Source organism: Moschus berezovskii, chromosome 9, assembly GCF_049115385.1.
Source record: "Moschus berezovskii isolate FMDL1 chromosome 9, NW_MosBer_1.0, whole genome shotgun sequence".
Classification (NCBI taxonomy): Eukaryota; Metazoa; Chordata; class Mammalia; order Artiodactyla; family Moschidae; genus Moschus; species Moschus berezovskii.
In genome coordinates, this window is record NC_142468.1 from 69,313,865 (window position 1) to 69,338,858 (window position 24,994).

The 24,994-nt window shown below is 41.6% G+C and overlaps 1 protein-coding gene across 1 annotated transcript in view; it reads left to right on the forward strand.

The window, feature by feature from the left end:
• GPR176 (G protein-coupled receptor 176) overlaps positions 1-22,979 on the forward strand; it is a 140,273-nt gene extending 117,294 nt beyond the window's left edge. Inside the window, exons 2-3 of the mRNA XM_088839809.1 lie at positions 16,746-16,998; positions 21,587-22,979. Coding sequence (XP_088695935.1) covers positions 16,746-16,998; positions 21,587-22,709 — 1,376 coding nt within the window. The 3' untranslated portion in view covers positions 22,710-22,979. The remainder of the gene's footprint in view (positions 1-16,745; positions 16,999-21,586) is intronic.
• Positions 22,980-24,994: the final 2,015 nt, after the last annotated feature.

Consider the following 24,994-nt stretch of genomic DNA (forward strand, 5'->3'; position numbering starts at 1 on the left):
AAAAAGCCGAGGGGTAGAGGAAGGAAATGCCAAACTTGTGATGAGTGGCCAGACTCTTCTGGTTTTTCCCAAGGCATGTGATTCAAGAGATTAAGACAGGAGTGGTGATGTCTTTTATGACCTAACCTTGGGAGTCTCACTGTCATTTTGCTGTATCCCATTATTTACCTATTCAGTTTAGGAGAAGCCTACAGAGGGCCATGAAAACCAGGAGGTGGGGATCACTGGCCATCTCTTGGAAGCTGATTACCATAGGGAGCCTGAAGGTACTGCTTTTTCCAGAAGTCTTAACAGTTAGCCAAAATAGCTTTTCTCTGCATAAGACTTATGTGGAAGTCTTGTGTGGAACCAAAGAGGTATAGATGACTTTTCCAGGTTCCTTCCATTCATGTGAGTACATAAAGTCAATTTAGTGTTGTGGATTACCTTCTTATTCCTGCTAAAGAATTACAGAGTTTCTAATTGGAAAAATGGCAATTTAAAAATGTAGAAACTTCCCTGGCAGTCCAGTGGTTAAGACTCTGTGCTCCCAGTGCAGGGGGCGTGGGTTTGATCCCTGATAAGCGGAGAAGGCAATGGCACCCCACTCCAGTACTCTTGCCTGGAAAATCCCATGGGCGGAGGAGCCTGGTAGGCTGCAGTCCATGGGGTTGCTAAGAGTTGGACACGACTGAGCGACTTCGCTTTCATTTTTCACTTTCATGCATTGGAGAAGGAAATGGCAACCCACTCCAGTGTTGTTGCCTGGAGAATCCCAGGGGGATTCTGGGGGGAGCCTGGTGGGCTGCCGTCTATGGGGTTGCACAGAGTCGGACACGACTGAAGCAACTTAGCAGGAGCAGCAGAGGAACTAAGATCCTGCATGCCACGTGGTAAGGTCAAAAAATTAAATAAATAAATAAATGTTGCAGCATGTCACTGTTTCCCTGAACATTGTATATATGCTCACTTTTATTTCCTTACTTGGAGTAACATTAAATTTTGTTGGCTAATACTTATTAGCCAATGTTCTGCCTTCATCCATGGTGTTTGCATGCATAAACCTTTATAAGAAAAATGTTAGGAGCAAGGAAACTGGGGCTTATTGAAAGTGAACAGATTTTATATTTTATATATATTTTATATTTTATCTTATTTACTTCAATCACATTGAATCAGTGACATTGACTTTACTCTGAAAGCCAGTAATTTACTAACCCAGAAAGTGGAAAATCAATATCTCACAAGATAAAAAGCTCTTCCCCTGCCTTTTGTTTTAGAATGGGAAAATAAGAGGTCACATCTCTTCATTGATTTTAGTAATTTAAACAAGGTGATAGTATTTCATGCTGATTTTATTTTGAACCAGCAGGAAAATTACATGGTAAATAACCCAATATTGTTCAAATCAACTAATAGTAGAGGAAAAAACAGGAATTGGAAGCTAGCTGAGTATTCATGAAATGCTAAAATATTAGAATTCTCCTTCTTTGTTTATCTGTACCACTGTGATTACCATAATCATGAATCCTGGATTCTTAGAACATGATACAAAGAAAAGAATTCTTTTGCCAGTTTTCAGCAATGAGACTAATGAAGATTCAGGAAGAGAAGGCCTGCTGCTGCTAAATCACTTCAGTTGTGTCTGACTCTGTGCGACCCCATAGACGGCAGCCAACCAGGCTCCCCCGTCCCTGGGATTCTCCAGGCAAGAACACAGGAGTGGGTTGCCATTTCCTCCTCCAATGCGTGAAAGTGAAAAGTGAAAGTGAAGTCGCTCAGTCATGTCTGACTCTTTGCGACCCCATGGACCATAGCCTGCCAGACTCCTCCGTCCATGGCATTCTTCAGGCAAGAGTACCGGAGTGGGTTAAGAGAAGGCCTGCTGCTGCTGCTGCTGCTAAGTCACTTCAGTCGTGTCCGACTCTGTGTGACCCCATAGACGGCAGCCCACCAGGCTCCCCCGTCCCTGGGATTCTCCAGGCAAGAACACTGGAGTGGGTTGCCATTTCCTTCTCCAATGTATGAAAGTGAAAAGTGAAAGTGAAGTCGCTCAGTCATGTCCGACCCTTAGCGACCCCATGGACTGAAGCCTACCAGGCTCCTCCATCCATGGGATTTTCTAGGCAAGAGTACCGGAGTGGCTTGCCATTGCCTTCTCCTAGGTTGCCTTAAATAGTTACTGGGAAACACACATATAAAAATGGGTCTTGGCATGGAGATAAATAGAATTGAAATGATTCTCCTTATTATTTTGCTCTCAGTTTTTGCTCTCCTCTTTCTCCATCCTCTGATTCTACTTGAAGGAGACACAAGAGGAAAAGAGACAAAGGGAAGTGTTAAGAATCTGCTTTCTGAAAGGTTTTATGCCTGCATATTCATTAGAAGTATTTCTGAAATCATATTACACCTGCTGCTGCTACTGCTGCTGCTAAGTCACTTCAGTCATGTCCGACTGTGTGTGACCCCATAGACGGAAGCCCACCAGGCTCCCCCATCCCTGGGATTCTCCAGGCAAGAACACTGGAGTGGGTTGCCATTTCCTTCTCCAATGTGTGCAAGTGAAAAGGGAAAGTGAAGTTGCTCAGTCGTGTCCGACCCTTAGCGACCCCACGGACCGCAGCCTACCAGGCTCCTCCATCCATGGGATTTTCTAGGCAAGAGTACTGGAGTGGCTTGCCATTGCCTTCTCCGATTACACCTGCACTGCACCTCAATACATCTTGTTGGTTCAGTTCTTGTCTCACAAGGAGTCATATCCAAGTTCAGAGTCCAGACTGAGGCTGTCTCAACTATTAAGCTCCTCCCTTGTTACCCACATGCCACTTCCTCGCTTCCTACAGAGCTCTAGTATTTTATCTGACCATTTATCCCGTTTTCTCATGTTGGTTGGCCTTGATGGGCTGTGTGCTGTAACTCACCTTTACATTGTCTCTTGTGTGTGTTCTATTCTCCACCGTACTCTGACTTTCACATCCATCACTTCCTTCCAGAACGTTCCCTGCCTTGACCATATTTCTCTGGCCTTGGATTGGATCTGGCTGCCTCCACCTTTTGTACCATCTGCTGCTCTGGCTCTCCCAGTCCCAGCTCCTCACTCTACAAACACCCCTCTGCTGCTGGCCTCCTCCTTTCCTGCAGGAATTGGAGAAAGTGGTGAAGGAGAGTCTACTCTGGAGCAAATGGAACCTCCTCAGCAGTGGGGAAGTGGTCTGAGATCTGTTATGAGAAGTTTTAGAATATCATTTCTTGCTCCTCATCTTCCAGCCTTTCCCCTTCTCCTGCCTCTCCTTCCAAACTTAGCTAAAGAAAAAGGGATGGAATTTTCAACTCTGGATTAGTGTCATAGTCAGATTGTGCCAGTTCATGAGGAGTAAGAGACTCATTTCCAAAATCTTATTCCTGTACTTCTTATTAGTCATGCTGGGTCCCCGTGGACTAAAGCAGGATTGGGCTCACTTTCCTTTCTTAGCCCTCTAATTATCTCACTCTTGTGTACTTTGGAAATATTTCCAACATAATTTTCCTTTTCAGACCGCACAATTGTCGCTACTGGAAGAGAGGGACTAGGAGAATAGCATGCATGAGTATTCTGTGTACGTTCGCTAGACTAATCACAGTATTGTGTGATACATCCTTGAATGCGTCTCCCTCAAACTGCTCTGACACTGTGTGCTGGTGCTGGGGAGATAGTCAGCATTCAGTTTGTTGATCAAAGGCAGTTGCCATCAATAGATGTACCTACAAAACTGAGTACACAGAAAAATATTCTGATAGAGACATATAGAACTTCAAGCTTTTATTCATTCATTTATCTGGGTTTTTAATCTAGCTATAAAACCATTGTTGGTGTTCATGAGGGTCAATAAAATTTCCAGATTAGGTTCCTCTCAGGCTTCATAATCTTGCAGTGTTTTATTGGAGAAATAATCCCTCTAGACTAATGTTTCCTAAGGCCCACTTGACGTCGTATTCCAGGATATCCGACTCTAGCTAAGTGATCACACCATCGTGGTTATCTGAGTCATGAAGATCTTTTTTGTACAGTTCTTCTGTATAATCTTACCACCTCTTCTTAATATCTTCTGCTTCTGTTAGGTCCATACCATTTCTGTCCTTTATTGTGCCTATCTTTGCATGAAATGTTCCCTTGGTATTTCTAATTTCCTTGAAGAGATCTCTAGTCTCTCCATTCTATTGTTTTCCTCTATTTCTTTGCCTTGATCACTGAGGAAGGCTTTCTTATCTCTCCTTGCTATTCTTTGGAACTCTGCATTCAAATGGGTATATATTTCCTTTTCTCCTTTGCCTTTCGCTTTTCTTTTCTCAACTATCTGTAACGCCTTGTCAGACAACCATTTTGCCTTTTTGCATTTCTTTATATTGGGGATGGTCTTGATCCCTGCCTCCTATACAATGTTACGAACATCCGTCCATAGTTCTTCAGGCACTCTATCAGATATAATCCCTTGGATCTATTTCTCACTTCCATTGTATAATCGTAAGGGATTTGATTTAGGTCATACCTGAACGGTCTAGTGGTTTTCCCTACTTTCTTCAATTTAAGTCTGAATTTGGCAAGAAGGAGTTCATGATCTGACCCACAGTCTGCTCCTGGTCTTGTTTTTGCTGACTGTATAGAACTTCTAGGAAGCATCACCACGAACAAAGCTAGTGGAGGTGATGGAATTCCAGTTGAGCTATTTCAGATCCTAAACGATGATGCTGTAAAAGTGCTGCACTTAATATGCCAGCAAATCTGGAAAACTCAGCGGTGGCCACAGGACTGGAAAAGGTCAGTTTTCACTCCAATCCCAAAGAAAGGCAATGCCAAAGAATGCTCAAACTACTGCACAATTGCACTCATCTTCAGTTCAGTCGCTCAGTTGTGTCCGACTCTTTGCGACCCCATGAATCACAGCACGCCAGGCCTCCCTGTCCATCACCAACTCCCGGAGTTCACTCAAACTCATGTCCACAGAGTCGGTGATGCCATCCAGCCATCTCATTCTCGGTCGTCCCCTTCTCCTCCCACCCCCAATTCTTCCCAGCATCAGAGTCTTTTCCAGTGAGTCAACTCGTCGCATGAGGTGGCCAAAGTATTGGAGTTTCAGCTTTAGCATCAGTCCTTCCAATGAACACCCAGGATTGATCTCCTTGAGAATGGACTGGTTGGATCTCCTTGCAGTCCAAGGGACTCTCAAGAGTCTTGTCCAGCACCACAGTTTAAAAGCATCAATTCTTCGGCGATCAGCTTTCTTCACAATCCAACTCTCACATCCATACATGACCACAGGAAAAACCATAGCCTTGACTAGGCGGACCTTTGTTGGCAAAGTAATGTCTCTGCTTTATAATATGCTCTCTAGGTTGGTCATAACTTTCCTTCCAAGGAGTAAGCGTCTTTTAATTTCATGGCTGCAATCAGCATCCGCAGTGATTTTGGAGTCCAAAAAAATAAAGTCTGACACTGTTTCCACTGTTTTTCCATCTATTTCCCATGAAGTGATGGGACCAGATGCCATGATCTTAGTTTTCTGAATGTTGAGCTTCAAGCCAACCTTTTCACTCTCCTCTTTCACTTTCATCAAGAGGCCTTTGAGTTCCTCTTCACTTTCTGCCATAAGGGTGGTGTCATCTGCATATCTGAGGTTATTGATATTTCTCCCAGCAATCTTGATTCTAAAAACAAGAGATCTCTTCAAGAAAATTAGAGATTCTAAGGGAACATTTCATGCAAAGATGGGCTTGATAAGGGACAGAAATGGTATGAACCTAACAGAAGCTGAAGATATTAAGAGGTGGCTAGAATACACAGAAGAACTGTACAAAAAAGATCTTCATGACCAAGATAATCACGATAACGTGATCACTGACCTAGAGCCAGACATCTTGTAATGTGAAGTCAAGTGGGCCTTAGAAAGTATAACTGCGAACAAAGCTAATGGAGGTGATGGAATTCCAGTTGAGCTATTTCAAATCTTGAAAGATGATGCTGTGAAAGTGCTGTACTCAATATGCCAGCAAATTTGGAAAACTCAGCAGTGGCCACAGGACTGGAAAAGGTCAGTCTTCATTCCAATCCCAAAGAAAGGCAATGCCAAAGAATGCTCAAACTACTGCACAATTGCACTCATCTCACACGCTAATAAAGTCATGCTCAAAATTCTTCAAGCCAGGCTTCAGCAATATGTGAACCGTGAACTCCCAGATGTTCAAGCAGGTTTTAGAAAAGGCAGAGGCACCAGAGATCAAATTGCCAACATCCGCTGGATCATGGAGAAAGCAAGAGAGTTCCAGAAAAACATCTATTTCTGCTTCACTGACTATGCCAAAGCCTTTGACTGTGTGGATCACAATAAACTGTGGAACATTCTGAAAGAGATGGGAATACCAGACCACCTGACCTGCCTCTTGCGAAACCTGTATGCAGGTCAGGAAGCAATAGTCAGAACTGTACATGGAACAACAGACTGGTTCCAAATAGGAAAAGGAGTATGTCAAGGTTGTATATTGTCACCCTGCTTATTTAACTTATATGCAGAGTACATCATGAGGAACGCTGGGCTGGAAGAAGCACAAGCACTCATCTTACCCGCTAGCAAAGTAATGCTCAAAATTCTCCAAGCCAGGCTTCAACAGTACATGAACCATGAACTTCCAGATGTTCAAGCTAGATTTAGAAAAGGCAGAGGAACCAGAGATCAAACTGCCAACATCCACTGGATCATAGAGAAAGCAAGAGAGTTCCAGAAAAACATCTAATTCTAATGGACATTTAATGGACATAAGTTTGTGTAAACTCTGGGAGTTAGGAAGCCTGGGAGTGCTGCAGTCCATGGGGTCGCAGAGTCGGAGATGACTGAGGAACTGAACTGAACTGAACTGAAGAGCCTTTTCATTTGAAACAATTATTTAAAATTCACCATGAATTTTAATAAACTAATTTCATAGCTTCTTCCTGCTAATCCAATTTCTGCTTAATTTGAACCTTCTGTATCATTTCAGAACAACTTCTGGATTCAAATTAATTATAATTAAAGTAACAGTTTTCTCATGCTAATAATGATCAGTTTAAAGAGTTGGGCAGATACCAGAGAGTTTAATCACAAGTTATAGCAAATTGACACTTCATTAGTGAGGGAGAGGCTCAAACTTTTAGACTCAGAAGAAGAGCAAGTTGTATTGAAAACCACCAAGTACAGAGCTCTGGCTACAAGCTGGTTTCCTCCACATTCTTGCTGCGGCCATAATTCTTAAAAAATACCAGTAGCTACTTATTACCTTGCCAGTGCTGGGAGATTTACCCCTGTAGGTTCAATGGAGAAATATTTTAAAAATCAGAATAAATTAGAATCCTTTTTGTGAACTATTTAAACTTTCCTTTGGAAGTGTGAACTTTGTAACTCAATTTTAATGTTTGTGTTTCCAGGTTCACAGAGCTTAACAGTGTCTTTTTTTTTTTTTTTAACTTTCCAGGTTCCATTTGCCTTCTTTATTCTGAGGAATTATTTATTCCTATCTTGTCTTACCATCACTCTCTCTCACTCTTTCTAATGAAAAGGAGTTCCCTTTGAGGGTTTTGCTTAGGCAGCAGGTTAAAGGGTTCAGAGAAAAACATGGATTTGCCCTTTAGATATCTAGGCAAATTTCATTCTACCATGATGCTACAACTTTGAGTAGTAATTCCGGGAGGAGCCAGGGGTCTTAAAGGGTTGTATGATGTTGAGAAATTTGCATCCCTCCCTGCACCGCACCCCACAGTCTTTTAAAACTAACTCATTGCAAAAATCAGTTTCATAATGAAACTACATCTGAATCATGCCTAAATAAAATGTAGATATTCAGAGACACCTTTACTTTCTAATAAAGTGGTAAGAAACTGAATGCAGTTGACCCTTGAACAACATGGGTTTGAACCGCATGGGTCCACTGAAATGTGGGTGTTTTTCAGTGGGAATGACTAGAGTGCTACATAATCTGCAGTTGGTTGTGTCCGTGGGTGTGGAGGAACTGTGGGTATGGAGGGCTGACTATAAGTTACATGCAGATCAACCTCTGCCTTATTCAACGGCCAACTGTAGTTTATTTTTTCAAACAATTTTGAATAAAATGTTTTAAAAATTTAAATTCTGATCAAAATTCTTAATTACTCAACCTGTGTGTCTAAATGCACAAGAGTACTTAGTGTCTACTTAATTGGGATCATGGTGGGTAACTATTGTTTTTAAAAGTTTTTAGACAAATAATGAAGTATAGTTATGATCATTGTTTTATTACTTGTACCATTATTATTGGCCAGATAGCATTTAAAAAACTTTCCCCATAATGATACAAATACTCTCTTGATGGTTTCCCACTGTTTACCTAGTGGAATTGAAAGCATGATGAGGAAGTCATCATTACGTTGAGATTTTTCATTTTTCTTTATGAAACCATGTCAAGATCATTGATTCCGTTTTCAGTTTCCTTGATCCTTTATGGTTTTTAATTCACTGAGGGGCTTTATTAAGATATATCATATCTGTGTACTCCTGCAAGATTTCTGTAGGCTGTTTTAAATGTCTTATAATAGACTCGATGGATTCTAGGAGCAAGACTGCATCTGGAGAAGAGATGTTCTTGATCTGAGACCTGTCATTTGTGATTCAAATGGAGGCTGGAAAGCCTAGCGGAGAGCAGGTCTTGCAGTGGCCCCTGCCCTCCCTACCAGGGAGACAGGGCCTTAGTGAAGTCACTGAATCCAGAAGACAGTAAAGAGGAGAGACAGATTGTGTGTGTCCCACACACCTGAGAACAGAACTCTAAATTTGTCACAAATTCCCAAACACGTAGTCCCAGGAAGTATTGTGAACCCACGAGATGTCTGCTGTGATTTTGCCAGCACGATCCAGGGATTTTTTTTCCTTGGTGGACCCTAGTGTTATTTGAAATCTGCAGGCCAGTCAGTCCTATCTTGTCTCCCATTTCTTATTGCTTATTAGTCCCTCCAGGGTGCTGTCCTCTTCTGTTGTCTCTATATACTGCTCCAGGTTTCTTTTCCTCTCTTTCTCTCTCTGTCAGACTTTTCTTGGGAACCGCTGTGCAACTAAAAGTAACAGTGACATATCTCCTTACATAGCATGTTATTAGGCATAAGAAGCTGTTCTAAGTGCTGTACGTATGTTACTTGTGTGGGCTCATTTAATCCTTGTAATGGCTCTGAGACATAGGCATTGTTATCATGTCCACTTTACAGACAGTGAAACTGAGGCACAGGGAAGTTAATTCACCCATGATCACATAGTTAGTAAATGGTAGAACTGGGATGTGAATACGAGAGGAAGTCTTCAGGGTTTGTGCTCTTAGTCATTAAAGTATCCTGCATCTCCCTAGGGTAAAAATTTCCCCAAACACTAAACTTTTCTCAGAATGGTCCTTCAACTGCCTTTTCTTTGATTTGCACATGAAAGTGCAACAACATATTAATGTGTGCTTGGCTAGCCACTTGAAACATTTCCATGACCAGGTCTATAGCCTGCCCCAGAAAAGCAGCCCCCATATACTGTGAGCTCATAACTGAACATTAAAAACCATGTGAGGAAAACCGTAAAAAGAGAGCCAATATTGCAAACAAATGGCAAAATGAACATGTTGAGAACTAAAAACAATAGAATAATCTAAAAGAAAATTATAAGCACTTTAAAAGCATGGTTATAAGATTAAAGAAGGAACAGAGCCATAGTAAGATGACTAGACACTAGAAATAAAGAGTAGGCAGTTTGTAGTAGACCCAAATATAAATTTCAAAAAGTTTAATACCCAATAAGCTACAAGAAAGAAAGATAATTTTACTACTTCTAGATGAATTGAGAATTGATAAAATGGAAGGAAAACCTGAGAAATAGTTTTCAGTTTGCAGAAGACAATAAATTGATGGAAAGTGGAGAACATGAAAGAGAGGTTAAGAGACTAGAATGAAGTTTAACGTGAGTCTGTTAAGAATTTCAGAAAAAGATAATAGGGAGAAAAAGGGTAGGGCAAAAATTCAAAGAGGCCATGGATGAAAATTTTCTAGAAGTAAGGAAAACATGAATCCTAGGATTGAGGAAGCATTCAAAATTCCAAATATTTTAGTGAGACCACAGAAGTTTTACGAGCATGTGGGAAAAACAATGCTCTCATATGCGTTTTGCGGAGGGTCATTTTGCAATATATATATATATATATAAAACGTGCAAATTCTTTGACCTGGAAATTCTGTTTCTAGAAATTTATCTTCAGTAAATAATCAGTTGAATTCCTCCAAATTTTAATATATAAGGATGTTGAACTCAACATTGTATACTAGAGATGCATTGAAAACAGCTTTAAAAAGCTCATCAATATGCAATAGACAAAATACACTAGTGTATAACCACAGAAGCATTGTTGCTTTTATGGGGTTGTTAAATGATGATATTGATCTGTTTGTATTTATTGTCATAGAAAGATGGTTGATATGGAAAAAGATCTAAAAATCCATGTGCATAGTTGGTCCAAGTGGCATAATAAAAATCTCTGAATATCCAAACAGGAGTTTGGAAAGATAAATACTTTAAAGTTTACAGATAGTTATCATTGCGTTGACAATTTTTACTTTCTTTTTTTGTCATTTTACACATCTGATATCAAGTTATACTTTGTAAAGGGAAATCTTGATTTGTAATTTATATGATGAGGAATAATAGAGTAATAGCAGTCCCAGGGAGAGCAGATCTGAACCAATGCCATCATGTTCTACCTCTCACTTCCCTTTTGGTTGCGTGTGTTATGAGTGTGTACTAACTGGTACTGTGCCCACGACCCTGGCACTGAATGTTGTCATGGACTCCAGCATTAGAAAATATAATGTGAATGTGTAGGGAGAAAGAATGGGTACAGAAACTCAAATCATCTCTAAAAGGGATTGGGCGATTTAAAACACACGATGTCTAAAATAAAAAGTGTCTCAAGGTTGAGTAGTCTGTTTAAAATATATACTGAATTATCCCTTGGTGTACCTTGTAAAGCTAAGAAGAATCTAAAGTGCTCATGAGAGGAAATGATCAAATCTGTAGTTTTCTTGCTTTGTTGTGTATGTATTTGTGTGCATGTACGTGTATGTGTGTACTCATGTGCGCACATACACACTTTTTTATAAAATGTGTGGCCAATGAAACTTGAGTATGGATGCCCCTCACCTAATACTTTCTTCTAATTCCGGTTCTTAGAGCCAAATGCATCAGTTTTTAAGTGAGGAGAGAGAGAAGTAGTTTAGAGAAGGAACAAAACATAGAGTCTCAGCTGTAGTTCTTAATAGGAAAAGGGGTTAGGTTTCAGATGCCACCTAGAGTTTTATAAATAAGTGGAGATAAAATGTGACTACAGCCATCTCAGATTTTTCAGTAGTAACTTGATGAAAACAAGTTTTCTCATTCATAAGTGTAGACATACTAATAAGGTGTGTGATTTAAAAAAAACAATAAAAAGTGTGCCCTTCATAATTGGGAGAGAGAAAAATAAGAGAGTTAGAATATGAAGGAAATGATATCTGAGATTAGTTTCAGTTAAGTTGCAAAACAGTTTACTGTGTACATGAGAGAAGTTGGCACACACCCTCTCCTCTCCTTTGCAATGCATTTTCTTGTTTGTTACATAAAATATTTTTTTCAGCGTAGCCTGTTCAGTTCAGTCACTTGGTCATGTCCGACTCTTTGCGACCCCACAGACTGCAGTATGCTAGGCTTCCCTGTCCATCACCAATTCCCAGACCTTGCTGAAACTCATGTCCATTGAGTCAGTGATGCCATCCAACCATCTCATCATGTGTTGTCCCCTTCTCCTCCTGCCTTCAATCTTTCCCAGCATCAGGGGCTTTTTCAAAGAGTCAATTCTTTGCATCAGGTGGCCAAAGTATTGGAGTTTCAGCTTTAGCATCAGTCCTTCCAATGAACACCTAGGACTAATCTCCTTTAGGATGGACTGGTTGGCTCTCCTTGAAGTCCAAGGGACTCTCAAGAGTCTTCTCCAACACTACAGTTCAAAAGCATCAATTCTTTTGCTTTCAGCTTTCTTCACAGTCCAACTCTCACATCCATACATGACTACTAGAAAAACCATAGCTTTGACTAGACAGATGTTTGTTAGCAAAGTAATGTTTCTGCTTTTTAAATATGTTGTCTAGGCTGGCCATAGCTTTTCTTCCAAGGAGCAAGCGTCTTATAATTTCATGGCTGCAGTCACCATCTGCAGTGATTTTGGAGCCCACAAAATTGAAGTCTCTCACTGTTTCCATTGTTTCCCCATCTGTTGGCCATGAAGTGATGGGACCAGATGCCATGATCTTAGTTTTCTGAATGTTGAGTTTTAAGCCAACTTTTTCACTCTCCTCTTTCACTTTCATCAAGAGGCTCTTTAGTTCTTCTTCACTTTCTGCCATAAGGGTGGTGTCATTTGCCTGTCTGAGGTTACTGATATTTCTCCCAGCAATCTTGATTTCAGCTTGTGTTTCAGCCAGCCCAGCATTTCGCATGATGTATTCTGCATATAAGTTAAATAAGCAGGGTGACAATATACAGCCTTGATGTACTCCTTTCCCAATTTGGAACCAGTCCATAGTTCCATGTCCCATTCTAACAGTTGCTTCTTGACCTGCATACAGATTTCTCAGGAGGAGGTGAGGTGGTCTGGTATTCCAATCTCTTTAAGAATTTTCCATAGTTTATTGTGATCCACACAGTCAAAGGCTTTGGTGTAGTTAATAAAACAGAAGTAGATGTTTTTCTGGAACTCTCTGGCTTTTTCTGTGATCCAGTGGATGTTGGCAATTTGACCTCTGGTTCTTTTGCCTTTTCTAAATCCAGCTTGAACATCTGGAAGTTCTTGGTTCACATACTGTTGAAGCCTCCCTTGGAGAATTTTGAGTGTTACTTTGCTCGCATGTGAGATGGGTGCAATTGTGCAGTAGTTTGAATATTTTTTGGCATTGTCTTTCTTTGGGATTGGAATGAAAACTGACCTTTTCCTATGAAAAGGCTTTCCAGTGTAACCTATGAAGTGACGAAGATTAATAGTTATAGAGAAAAGGAGAATGCTAAGGGTCTTCATTTATATCTTTATAGAAAGTCCCCCGGTGGATTGGAGACAGCCTCAGTATTAGCAATTGATGATATTATGACACTCTCTTCATGGAAGATTTCTTTAAGTGGGCAGTTTTGTTATTAAATGGTTACCAGATTTTAAGTCCTGTCTGTAAAACTTAAGTGAGGAATGATGTTTCAGCAAGATCCTATTCTGCGTTTCAGTGGGAAAAGGCCAGGAAAAAAAATCCCCATATAGATGGACCTTCAAATACATCATTATTGCTCAGCTTCTAACCTTGGTGACAGGAGAGCTTGACAGGCCTGAGGTAGTGGTGTTAGTATAAACAGCTCTTGTATTGAACACGTGTGTATATATTCCCACTGCAAATTTCATCTCACTGAGGCAGCATACTTATGTAAGCAAAGTTTGTTAGAGAACTTCCTGGAAGCAGCTGGCCTAGTTACCTAAACACAGTGCCTTTTTTTTCTGGCAAATAAGAAGTAGCTGTGAAATATTGTGTTTGAAGAGAGACTCTTGACAGAAAGTTATGTCAATATCTGAGGCACTGAGGCAGCTCCTGGGGTGACTTTGGCTGCAGCACTGAACTCTGCACCATGGCTGTCCTTCTGTGTGAGGCTGAGCTGCAGGCTCAGTTCATTAGAGGGCATTCTCTGTGCCTGTACTCAAGAGGCAGCTGTATTCTTGGGTCATGACTCATTGGCCATGTGGTCCTGGGTCTCTCACCAGGTGAAAGCCTCCCTAGTAGAATAGGCGGCCTGGTATACCTGAGCACTTGGGCCCTGTGAGACCCTGAGGATAAGGGCTATAGTCTCTGAGTAGACATGGTAGTTAGTTCTGAAACTTCAGTCTGGGGCCAGCTTGTTACAAATGCAAGTTTCCAATTCTATACCTGTAACTGTGAGTCAGGAAGTCTGATATAGTAATCCTTATTTCTGCTTCATTGACTATGCCAAAGCCTTTGACTGTGTGGATCACAATAAACTGTGGAACATTCTGAAAGAGATGGGAATACCAGACCACCTGACCTGCCTCTTGAGAAACCTGTATGCAGGTCAGGAAGCAACAGTTAGAACTGTACATGGAACAATAGACTGGTTCCAAATAGGAAAAGGAGTATGTCAAGGCTGTATATTGTCACCCTGCTTATTTAACTTATATGCAGAGTACATCATGAGGAACGCTGGGCTGGAAGAAGCACACGCTGGAATCAAGATTGCCGGGAGAAATAACCTCAGATATGCAGATGACACCACCCTTATGGCAGAAAGTGAAGAGGAACTCAAAAGCCTCTTGATGAAAGTGAAAGAGGAGAATGAAAAGGTTGGCTTGAAGCTCAGCATTCAGAAAACAAAGATCATGGCATCTGGTCCCATCACTTCATGGGAAATCGATGGGGAAACAGTGGAAACAGTGTCAGACTTTATTTTTTTGGGATCCAAAATCATTGCAGATGCTGATTGCAGCCCTGAAATTAAAAGACGCTTACTCCTTGGAAGGAAAGTTATGACCAACCTTGATAATATATTAAAAAACAGAGACATTACTTTGCCAACCAAGGTCCATCTAGTCAAGGCTATGGTTTTTCCCGTGGTCATGTATGGATGTGAGAGTTGGACTGTGAAGAAAGCTGATCGCCGAAGAATTGATGCTTTTGAACTGTGGTGCTGGAGAAGACTCTTGAGAGTCCCTTGGACTGCAAGGAGATCCAACCAGTCCATTCTAGATGAGATCAATCCTGGGTGTTCATTGGAAGGACTGATGCTAAAGCTGAAACTGCAATACTTTGGCCACCTCATGCAACGAGTTGACTCACTGGAAAAGACTCTGATGCTAGGAAAGGTTGGGGACGGGAGGAGAAGGGGACGACAGAGAATGAGATGGCTGGATGGCATCACCGACTCTGTGGGCATGAATTTGAGTGAACTCCGGGAGTTGGTGAAGGACAGGGAGGCCTGGCTTGCTGTGATTCATGGGGTCACGGAGAGTCGGACACGACTGAGGGACTGAACTGAACTGATGCATAGTAAGGTTTGGGAACTACTGACTTAGAACAGCCTCTTGTGATATTCCAGATACAAAAGGGTTATTTTATTGCAGGGACTTTTAGTTGTTGTTTGTCCTTTTACAAATTCATTCATCTAAATATTTGTTGAATGCCTATTCTGTGCTAGATATTGAAGTAGGCAGTGGAGTTATAATAGTGAACAAGATTGACATTTTTTTTTTTGTCCTCATGAAATGAAGGGAAAATGAATAAACAATTGAATAATTATGAAAGCTAAGAAGGCCACTGTATTATAACCGAGTATAGTGGAGGGAGGAACAGTGAATGTTTAAAATAAAAATATGGTTAGAGAAGGCCTCTCTGAGGAGGCAGCAATTATACAAAGACCTGGATTAAAAGGAATCAATCAGACATACAAGAATCTTGCTAGGCAGTATAAAAGCTTGTACATAGGCACTGAGACTGAATCAGCCTCGATGTGTTTCAAGAACAGAAAAAGAGAGCAGTGTGACTGTGCCCAGCAGCATGGTGTGAGATTAGGCAGGTTGGTCCCGGATTGGGTAGGCTCTGGAGGACAGTGGATAGGCAGAACAGACTGAGAGGGAATGGAGAATCCAACATTTAGTGGCAAACAGGAGTCTGGAGTTGGGAGGAGAGGCCTAGTCTGGGGCATGAATGTGAGGGTCATTAGTGTTTCAAAAGCAAGACGTCTCAATGGATAATTCAACCTAGTAAGAGGCTGCAGAAAGAAAATGGGAAAGGGCCTGGTGAAGAAGACTAGGAGCCTCTAGGACCTGGGAGAGGTGGGAGGGTGGGAGAAACATCAGGTAACTGTGGGCCTGTGGAAGCCCCAGGAGGAGAATGCTTAGAGAGAGACAGGCAAGTGTGTTATAGATGCTAAAGATCTAGAACAGTGCAGGCCTCTTTTGTGGCCACCAGCTGCATGTGGCTATGGAGCACTTGAAATGTGACTAATATGAGCTGAAAATATGTTGTGACTGTAAAATAAAATGTACACCGTGCACACCTAAAATGAATATAATGTTATGTATTACTTATATTTCAATTTAAAAATGCATGCCAAATTTCAAAGATGTGGTACAAAAATGAGAATGGAAATATTTCGTTAGTACTTTTTAAAGTAGTAATGACATGTTGAAATGATATTGTTTAGCATAGATTGGGGTCAATAAAATACGCTATTAGAATTTCACCTGCTTTTTTTTAGTTTTAAAAAATATGGCTAATAGAAAATTGTAAGCCAGATGTGTGTCTTTTGTCCTGTTTCTGTGGCAGAGTTTGCTAACTGGAGGTCATTTGCAAGCTTTAACAGAGTAGACTGGCTGAGATTTAGTACTCTCCAGCCAATTGTTATACTCAGGTGAGACAGGATCATCATGATAATACTTATTATGCCTAAAATTAAATAACAAAACTCACCACTAAAAATTCTTCTAGGCTTTTTGATATGTATGAAAGTGATTTAATAATTTCACATAAATTGATAATATAATATGGCCTTTAAGTTCTTTGAAATGAACTCTCAAATGTGGTTTTTCAGTCTTTTTTTTTAAACCTGTATTTTCCTTCTTTCCTTTCTGTCTTCTTTCTTTTTATCTAAAAGTTCTTTTGTTTTTATTTTTGCCTATCTGGCCAGGAAACTTCGTGGTGTTATGGTCGACTTGCCGCACAACCGTGTTCAAATCTGTCACCAACAGGTTCATTAGAAACCTGGCCTGCTCGGGGATTTGTGCCAGCCTGGTCTGCGTGCCCTTCGACATTGTCCTCAGCACCAGTCCTCACTGTTGCTGGTGGATCTACACCGTGCTCTTCTGCAGGGTCGTCAAGTTTTTGCACAAAGTCTTCTGCTCTGTGACTATCCTCAGCTTCCCTGCCATTGCCTTGGACAGGTAAGATTAGGTAGCCAGGGGCGTAACTTTTTTTAAGTCTACTGAAAAATTAGCATTGTGAAGCAACTAGTGAATAGCTGATGTTCCAAATATTGCTTGAGATCAAGAGAAAGACAATCAATTGCTGAAACAGATGCCTCACAAAAACCAGCAGCACTGGAAAAATGAGGCTGTTGAGAAAAAATGTGGTGTTGAGGAGGCTACATCATGAGGATCCCGGGGCAGAGCTGGGGCGTGATATAGTTTCAGTCTGGTTGGAATTGGCCATATTTGCTTTGCAATTTGTAGTAGATTGCTCATCAGATTGCTAACCCTGCAATTAGGGCCTTTTGATGATGGATGAAAACATTTCTGGAAGAACAAGAGAACAAACAATTCAGTAGTTATTTAATAAGTGATTAGACAGTCCAGTTGGACCTGGCCAGATAGCACCAGAAATTCCTTTGGAGGATTTATTTCCAAGGTTTTATACTGTGATGGTGATTGCTTTCTCTTCCCATCACTTTTTAATAGATGTCCATTTGAAATAAATCTTACATCCTATCTATTGCTATCATACATAATTTGATCAAATTTATCACAGCGAAGTGTAAAGATCTCAGTAATCAACAACTTCCTGCCTTTTTTTGTTGCTGTTGCTAGCACTTCATGAATACAGTTGAGATAATAATACATTTTAGTATTAGTGTGTCCACAAGAATTTTTGATTTCAAGATTTACAAAAAGGAGAAGTTGCTGATTCTTCTGACTTTATATCCTGTGATAAATTTAACTATGTTTTAGGTGAATTTAGAATTTTAATACTCTTTGTCTATTTAAAACATGCTTAAACCTTAATGACCTATTGAGGGTATAGACTGCAAAATCCATCTCTGGAGTCACTTCACCCTATCTCACTTGGAACCCAGATTTCATTAGCTGCCCAGTGTCAGCTGCATGACGGGACACAAAGTCATACAAAGCCTTCTGTATACTAGCAGAAATCATTGACTTTGTACTTAAAAGAGGGATCTTGGAGCCAGAAGTCTGATTTTAAGTCCTACTTGTGCTGTTTCCTTGCTGGTGGCTTTGGGCAAACCTCTCTGAGCTTCAGTTTCCTCAGGGGTAAAAAGAACTGAATGAACTGTTTGAGGCCTGTGTTTAGATAGGCTGCACTGATTTTTTTTTTTTTTCTCTAGTCTTCTCTTCTGTTTGGCACATTCTTTCTCAGATAAATTGTCTGCAATCCTTTTACCACTAGAGAGCCACTGCAGCTCTTTGACAATTTCTCCTTAGAAACTCACCATCCACAGGAGCAGATGAGGCAGGTGACAAAACCAAGTGACATGGACCAGTTTGGAGTTGTGTGTCTGCCTTCTTTTACATGGGGGTCATCACTCAACAGGCCCTTTACTACAGCACTGTATAATTTTAAGGTATATGGCGTAATGGATTTTCTTACACATATTGTGAAATGGCTCACTAGAAATTTAGCCAGAGACTTCTCTGGCAGTCAAGTGGTTAAGACTTTACCTTCCAAAGCAGGGGGTGTGGGTTCTGATCCCTAATCAGGGAGCTAAGATTCCACATGCCTCATGGCTGAAAAGTCAAAACATAAAACAGAGATGATACCGTAACAAATTCAATAAAGACTTTAAAAATGGTCCACAAGAAAATAATTCTAAAAAAATGAGACAACATCCATCATCTCATATAGAAACATATCATTTTCCTTATGATGAGAACTGTTACAATCTACTCTTTTATCTTTAAAAAATAATTTTATTTATTTTTGGCTATGTTGGGTCTTCATTGCTGTGCAGGCTTTTCTCTAGCTGCAGAGAGCAGGGACTACTCTCCAGTTGCAGTGTGTGGGCTTCTCATGGCTCTGGCTTCTCTTGTTGCGGTTCCTGGTCTCTAGTGCATAGGCTCAATAGTTGTGGCACACAATCTTAGTTGCTCCACGGCATGTGGGATCTTTCTGGATCAGGGATTGAACCCATGCCTTCTGTACTGGCAGGCAGATTTTTACCACTGAGCAATGAGGGAAGCCCCTTGACCTACTCTTTTAACAACCTGCTTCATTCCTTTTTATTGCTGAATAATTTTCCATTGGATGCATATACCACAGTTTGTTTATCTGTTTACTAGTTAAGGGACATTTGGGCTGTTTCCACTTTTTGGATCTTGTGAATAATGCTGCTATGAATCCTGAAGGTTTTTTAAGAATAGGATGCAACAAGAGTGGAAACATGTCCTTCAGGACAGATTGCTATTCCACCTAGAACAGTGCAATAATCCCTGTGGGTTATTTTTGAGCCTCTGGTTTTAGGCAAGATGATACATAAATAATAAGAAATCCATATTATCTTTCCAGCAGAAAATCTACTGTATTTTTGCCATCATTTTAAAGTTTTTTCCAGTGTATCTTTTAGGTTTTTTTTTATTGAAGTATAGTTGATTTACAATGTTTCAAGTTTACAACAAAGTGATTCAGTTATATTATATATATATATATATAAAATATTGCCAGATTCTTTTCCATTATAGGTTATTACAAGATATTGAATATAGTTCCCTGTGCTGTATAGCTGGTCTTTATTTGTATTGTTTATCTGTTTTATATATAGTATTGTGAATCTATTAATGGGATTCCCAGGTGGTGCTAGTAATAAAGAACCTGCCTGCCAATACAGGGGACATAAGAGACTTGGGTTTGATCCCTGGGGCAGGAAGATCCCCTGAAATGGCAACCAACTATATTATTCTTGCCTGGAGAATCCCATGGACAGAGGAACCTGGCAGGCTACAGTCCATAGGGTCGCAAAAAATTAGAGATGACTGAAATGGCTTAGGACATCTGTTAATATCAAATTCCTATTTTTTAAAAAAGGTAAACAAGTTCTTTTAGTAGAAAAGCAAGGTTGGTAGATTCCTATTTCATTATTTAGTGATTACTCAAAAGCATAAGTGTGGTGTACATGAAGACAAAGGGAGAACAGTCCTTTCTCTCACTTCTTTCTCAGATATTTGTTTCATGGCACCAAGTCAGCAAGTTTATTGTGAGGCCACGTGCACTTCTGCATCATCCTCTAGACACGTACACTCCAATAAAACGATGTATAGTGAACCTGTGCACTCGTGTTGCATGTATTTCCCGACATATAATGGAATCAGAAATGATGGAAAACTGGGGTTCATTACATGTCTTTTAGCAAATGGGAATCAGAGATAGTGGACATGTATTCATGTGTGGGTGTGGGACCATCATATTGGATTTGTTAAATGATGATTAAAAAAGTTTATCTATATTTGGAGAGAAAAAGTCGAGAGTGTGCATAACTTACACGTTTCTTTCTCTTTTTTTCCCCTCCCAGAAAGCGATCTAGAATCCATTTTACCGTGCTCCATCCACCTCTGGTCATCCATGGTCATGTGTGTTGGCATCGCCTCTCCCCCAGCTTGTCCCCTGACAGACTCCACCACAGCACCACTTTCTCTTGACATTTTCCCAGGTGCTCCCTTTCCCCGGCCTCCTCTCTGCCTGCCTCCAGTAGAGCCATCTTCTCCTCAGTGAAAATTGTTTGCTTACATGCCATTTCCCCCCCATGTAGTTTAGAAACATTCTTGTGTATCCTTTCATCTTTGCAGCCCAGTGCCTGGCACCATATGTAGCACACGGGTAGTGCTCAGAAATCCTTGTGACAGGAAAGCACACATGCTCAGGTGGCCCTGTGAGGGAATACATGTTAATAGGGTTGGAAGGTCGACTCCAGCATTAGCTGACCGCGCGGACGTGGGGTGAGCTAAGGGTGAAGAAACTTGCTGTATCTCTGAGGGCTACTGACTGCCCATTCGAGACAGATGTGGTTCTAGGGGTTTAACAGATTACTCAGTTTCCCCAAGTCATGGGTGATATTGAAACAAGGTGCTTTGAGAATTCTGATTAGGTGGTTATGGAATAATCAAGTCAAGCTTGAAGGAAAAAAATCTCTGATTTTAACAAAGATATAACTGTGCGGGTGTTTTAGACCTACTGATTGCTCTTAGAGATAATCTGAGAGATTATCATGCAAAAATGGCTACTGAGCCCACAAAATTTTTTCAGCGGAATTGATTTTGAAGGACTTTGTCAGAGTCTATCCCTCACACTGGGTTCTTCTGCCCCAGCAGCTGTAAATGCTAATGATACCCATGGATATATATTGCAGCATGAGTTTGCTTTGGATTTGTGTGCAAATTTCTCTTTCTTCATGGCTTTGGAAATTGCCCTTAAGCTCCTCTAGCCCATGTAAAATTATTTACAAATTACCCTTTACCCTTAAATTGAAAAAGAGTGTCTTCACAGCAGATGGAGATATCCTTTATATCGAGGGCACTCTTTGGGATTTAGTGCTGGTGGCAATAATTATAAAGCTAACAATGAATTGTATGGCAAAGTCCTCAAAATTTAAGGTCTAGCTTCCAAATTCCCCTAGTGATCTCCTCTGTCTTAGGCAGAATGAAAGAACTCGACCCTTTCTTTCCTCTCTCCTACTTTTAGTAATATAAATTCCCCTAATTTAAAGTGTATCTTCTGTGAAATGAATTTTGCTTGTGCATTTGGCAGGTACTACTCAGTCCTCTATCCGCTGGAGAGAAAAATATCTGATGCCAAGTCCCGAGAACTAGTGATATACATTTGGGCCCATGCAGTGGTGGCCAGTGTCCCTGTGTTTGCAGTGACCAATGTGGCTGACATCTATGCCATGTCAACCTGCACGGAAGTCTGGAGCAACTCTTTGGGCCACCTGGTATACGTTCTGCTCTACAACATCACCACGGTCATCGTGCCTGTGGCTGTGGTGTTCTTCTTCTTAATACTGATACGCCGGGCCCTGAGTTCTAGCCAGAAGAAGAAGGTCATCATAGCAGCACTGCGGACTCCGCAGAACACCATCTCTATCCCCTATGCCTCCCAGCGGGAGGCTGAGCTGCATGCCACGCTGCTGTCCATGGTGATGGTCTTCATCTTATGCAGCGTGCCCTACGCCACACTGGTCATCTACCAGACAGTGCTTAATGTCCCCGACACTTCCGTCTTCTTGCTGCTCACGGCCATTTGGCTGCCCAAAGTCTCTCTGCTGGCGAACCCTGTGCTTTTTCTTACTGTGAACAAATCTGTCCGCAAGTGCTTGGTAGGGACCTTGGTCCAATTGCACCACCGCTATAGCCGCCGAAACGTGGTGGGCACAGGGAGTGGGATGGCTGATGCCAGCCTGGAGCCCAGCATGCGCTCAGGCAGCCAACTCCTGGAGATGTTCCACATTGGGCAGCAGCAGATCTTCAAACCTACGGAGGATGAGGAAGAGAGTGAAGCCAAGTACCCAGGCTCAGGGGCTCTCCAGGCCAAGGAGCTACTTCCCACCTGCCTGGAGGCAGAGCTGGGACCACAGTTTGCAACTCCCACACCACCCCCGGGCACCATGGACTCTATCTCCCAGGTAGCACCAGCAGTGTCTGTGGAATCTGAGACATTTCCCGACAAGTATTCCCTGCAGTTTGGCTTCGGGCCTTTTGAGTTGCCTCCCCAGTGGCTCTCAGAGACCCGAAACAGCAAGAAGAGGCTGCTTCCTCCCTTGGGTAACACCCCAGAAGAGCTGATCCAGACAAAGATGCCCAAGGTAGGCAGGGTAGAGCGGAAGATGAGCAGAAACAATAAAGTGAGCATCTTCCCCAAGGTGGATTCCTAGCAAGGCTTGTGAATCCTTGGAAGCTACAGGCCTTTCCACATTCTTGCTCTTCTTTCACTGGGCCTGTGATTTGTATGATCTTATTGCAACTCAGCATGGGTTGACTCCTCCTCTGTGGGCCAAGTACTTATGAATGAGAGGGAAATCTATCTATAAAATCGAATGTCCTCTTTATTGAGGATGTGTATATCTATCTATATATGTATGTTTATCTCAGTGATCCAAGTCCTTAGTAAAGTCCGTGTTCCTCACTGTGGAGACAAAAGCTGGGTAGGGGGAATGGGTCTTGGGTGGGAACTTCGTGTACATTTTCTGAGGATATCTCAGTTCTGGGGCCCTGCAGAGAGTACACATAGAGGAGAGTGTCTATGGAGTGTCAAAGGGAACAAGTACTCTAAGAGAAGCCCAAGATAATTATGGAGCCATGTGACCATAATTAGATAGATTTTAAAATGTGAAAGAAGTGGAGAAGAAAGACTGAGAAATACCCACACTCAGTAGTCTTTAATCTTCCCAGATGATCTCATGAGAAAGATTCTATGCAGCAATCAGCTGGGGTAAAGGATATTGAAAATGATGATCTTGTGCCAACTTCTGGAATTAAAAATCATTTTAAAAGGCAAAGTTAGTATACATGGGGGCCTCTGGAAATGTCAAGCTAAAAATACTTGATTAGGAGAGGTGATTCTGCCCAAAAGAGTGGGAAAAGTTTGGTTCTCTTCCAAGGAAGACTCCAGACCCCAGGTGTTGCCAGTTTCATTTTCATTCTGTTTGTATGACTCCCTTCATTTTGGGCATAAAGGAGGAACAAAACACAGAGAAGGAATTCATCATTGTAAAATGTCAAGGCAACACCTAGCCCAGGTAAGCTCTTGGCTTCCTGTTTCCCAATGAAGTTATAGCAGGAACCAGACAGGATAGGAGAGGGAGGACCACGTCCTCAGCTGATCAGTCATCTGGGGGCTCTCACAAGTGATTCGAGACCACTTTGAGGTGGGTTTCACCAGGCTGAATTCGAAGTACAGATGACACTTCACTCTTAATGAGAGCAAGTCAAGCACCAGCTCTGCTCTTTTCGGATGGGTGTTTTGTTCTTGTTTATTGTACCTAAGGGAGCCAATCCAGTGCCTTGAGCAAGTGTGAAGGGAGGGGGCATACTCAGTGGCAAGCAGCACATCCCAAAGGCAGTGGTCCTCGCGGATCTCCTTGAACCACACTGGCCCTTGTCCCTTGGAGGAAGGTCAGACTGTGTGCAGGGAGTTTCTTTTTCCTGTCTGTTCCTGGGCGTGCTGTCTTGCGATTCCTATGAACCCAAAGACCCTTCTCCCCAGGAGGGAGTGCCTTCCTCTTCGTGCTTGTCTCCTCTGTACATTGTGTGCTCACGGTGGAGACAGGGGCCTGCCTGCCGCCCCCTCTCTCGGGGCCCTGCATGCCCTCTGTGGCTCCTCACGTCCTGCTGCTTCCCCTGGTGGCCCTTCAAGCTTATCTTTCACACAGTCACAGCTGTAACAGCTTTCATCAAGAAGGAACAAATCTGTCAGGAAATTGTGTCCACTTTAGAAGAATCTGTCAAATGTAGCCACATTGATGTTCTGATAATATATATGTACAACTTAATAAGTTCTGGTGAGCCAGAATTTGGTAGATATTTCTTATGTATGTTTGAAGTGGTTGGTTGACATCTAACAGATCATGGCCAGGTGTATTTCTATCCTCTTTGAAGAATTATGTTTTAATAAAAATAATCAAAAAACAGTTTCTAAACTCAAAAAAAGTTGTATGAGTGATTTTTCCCCCCCTTTCAAGTGGTGTACTATCTGAACCTCTCTCTTCCTGCATGATCTCAAGTGATAGGTATTTATTTTCTTCCCAAAATGTAGATACAGCATTCTAGTAGCATTTTCTTATGTTGTTGCAACTTGAGAAATGAATTCCCAAAGAAGAAAGTGCAGTGTTTGAATAATGTCCCCAACCTGGTTTCCAAATAGAATTGGTGGGTGGACTACTTAAGCCTGTAGGTGGAGCTACCCTGGGAAGAGTATAGTGCAGCTGTCATTGCCCCTTATGGCTGGGACCGTGGCCTTGGAGTCTGATGGTCAGTGTCTGAATCCTGACTCCGCCATTGACCCACCTTGTGATCTTCAGCGGGTGAGGTAATCTCCATGTATCTTGGTTTCCCCTCTGTAAAATGGGGAAATAATAACTGTGTCAGAAGCTGCTGTTGCCCTGACTCACATATCTCACCTCTAATTTTAGCCATGTCTGCAGTGGGCTATTGTTGGCTG